General features: G+C 41.3%; 1 protein-coding gene across 1 annotated transcript in view; it reads left to right on the top strand.

The window, feature by feature from the left end:
- Nucleotides 1–539: 539 nt before the first annotated feature.
- The window catches only part of MYO16 (myosin XVI), a 348,665-nt gene continuing 346,949 nt past the window's right edge, over nt 540–2,255 (top strand). Inside the window, exon 1 of the mRNA XM_021715183.1 lies at nt 540–657. Within this exon, the coding sequence (XP_021570858.1) occupies nt 540–657 (118 nt within the window). The remainder of the gene's footprint in view (nt 658–2,255) is intronic.

The raw sequence follows: 2,255 nt of genomic DNA, 5'->3' as shown, positions 1-2,255 counted from the left end.
TCAGTCATTTTTTTTTTTTTTTTGAGTTGGAGTCACTCTGTCGCCCAGAATGGAGTGCAGTGGCATACTCCCGGCCACTGCAACCTCAACCTGCTGGGCTCTGGTGATCCTTCCACCTCAGCCTTCCAAGTAGCCGGAACTAAGGGCCCGTGCTACCACACCCGGCTGATTTTTTATTTATTGTAGAGATGACGTCTCGCCAGGTAGTCCAGGTGGGTCACGAACACATGGGCTCAGGCAATCCACTCATCTCGGGCTCCCAAAGCGCAGCATTACAGGCTGAGCCACTGAGCCCATTTCAGCTCAGTCATTTCTTATGGGGATATGTCAAGCAACCCATGTTTGTGCTGCCTTTTTCTTGTAGCCCTGAGGAAATGAAGGACCCTATTGTAGCTGCTATTTCAATCATTTATGGAACATAGACAGGGTTTGAGGCTGGGCGCAGTGGCTCACATCTGTAATCACAGCACTTTGGGAATCTGAGGCCAAAGGATTGCTTGAAAGCAGGAATTTGGATTCCTGCGGCCTCTTGGACTAAGATGGCGGCCACCCGGGACGCTGGTGAACGGCAGCTGATGTTGTGGGGCTGTGCTGGTGGCAGATGCTGTCAAAAGTTGAAGAATCCATACACCATTAAGAAACAGCCTCTGTCAATTTGTACAGACTATTTTTCCCACTACTTGTAGCCTTATCTAACACAGGGACCAAGACTGCATACTGCTGAATAGACAGACTGTAAAGCAGAGGGAAAAGTGAACAAAGTCAGAAGACCCTCATAAGGAAGAACAGGTCATTGCAGAAGAGAAATAAAAGCAACCCCACCTTCCCTCAAAAACAGAATTGAAGAGGGGGAGGGAAAGGGAGAGAGGGAGAAATATCTACAGAAATGAAGAAAAACCAAAAGAAGAGTATGTGTCTCTCCCAGACGCCTGGGAGAGCAGACACTGAGAAAACTGACTTTGGAATGCAAACAATGAAAAGTCCCAAGAATGAAGGGTCTCAAACTGCAAATGTAGATATCAAAACAATAATGGAGAGATTAAAAAGAATTGAGGAGACACAAGAAGAAACTAGGAAGGAGCTGATATCTGAGATAACAGTAATAAAGAATACTGTGAATGAAATAAATAACAAATTGATAAGCATGGAAAGCAGAATTACCCAAGCAGAAGAAAGAATCTCAGAGCTTGAGGACCAAAATGTAGAAATAACCCAAACTCTTAGGAACACAGAAAATAAGCTCAAAAAGACAGAACAAAGACTTCAAGAGATGAGTGACTACCTCAAGAGGCCTAACCTAAGAATAATCGGACTCCTTGAGGCAGAGAGAGAAACAGAGACCACATTGGAACAAATTTTCCATGAGATCATACAAGAAAACTTCCCTTATTTAATCAGTGATACAAAAATTCAAACACAAGAGATTCAGAGAACCCCCGCAAGACAACAAATGAGAAGACCAACTCCTAGACACATAATAATTCACCTAAATAAAGTAGGCACAAAAGAAAAAATCCTAAAGGCAGCAAGAGAAAAAGGCCAGATCACCTACCATGGAAGACCAATCAGAATAGCAGCAGATCTATCAGCAGAAACCCTGCAAGCTAGGAGAGCTTGGAGCCCTATCTTCAAAGTCCTAAAAGATAAACAATTTCAACCAAGAATAACCTACCCGGCCAAGCTAAGCTTTATCAGTGAGGGAGAATTAAAATCTTTCCCAGATATCCAATCTCTAAGATTTCATGCTGCCACCAAACCATCTCTACATGAAACACTTAAGAAAGTACTAAACACAGAAGAAAAGGAAAAAAGAACAACGTTCTTCACAAGAGTACAGGGAAAAGAATAAAATATACACGAACCAACCCCAAAACCAAAAGAAAGACAAAAAAAAAAAAAAAAAAGAAAAAAAAAAACAAGTGGAAGAACAACAACTCAATAAGAACTCCATGATAGGGATGAACTCTCACATTTCAATAATTAGTCTGAATGTGAATGGACTAAACGCACCACTGAAAAGACATAGAATGACAAAATGGATAAAATATCACCAGGCAACAAGATACTGCCTTCAAGAGACCCATCTCACTAGAAAGGACATACACAGACTCAAAGTAAGAGGATGGGAAACAAGTTTTCAGGCGAATGGAACACAAAAGAAAGGAGGAGTCGTGATCCTAATTTCAGACAAAATATCATATAAGCTATCAAAAATTTAAAAAGATACAGAGGGTCACTACATAATGATAAAAAGG

Source organism: Carlito syrichta, unplaced genomic scaffold (assembly GCF_000164805.1).
Source record: "Carlito syrichta isolate Samal-C Ts95f unplaced genomic scaffold, Tarsius_syrichta-2.0.1 Scaffold306795, whole genome shotgun sequence".
In the NCBI taxonomy this organism is placed as follows: Eukaryota; Metazoa; Chordata; class Mammalia; order Primates; family Tarsiidae; genus Carlito; species Carlito syrichta.
The sequence above is the reverse complement of the archived record's forward strand: the minus strand, read 5'-3'. Positions and strand labels throughout refer to the sequence as shown.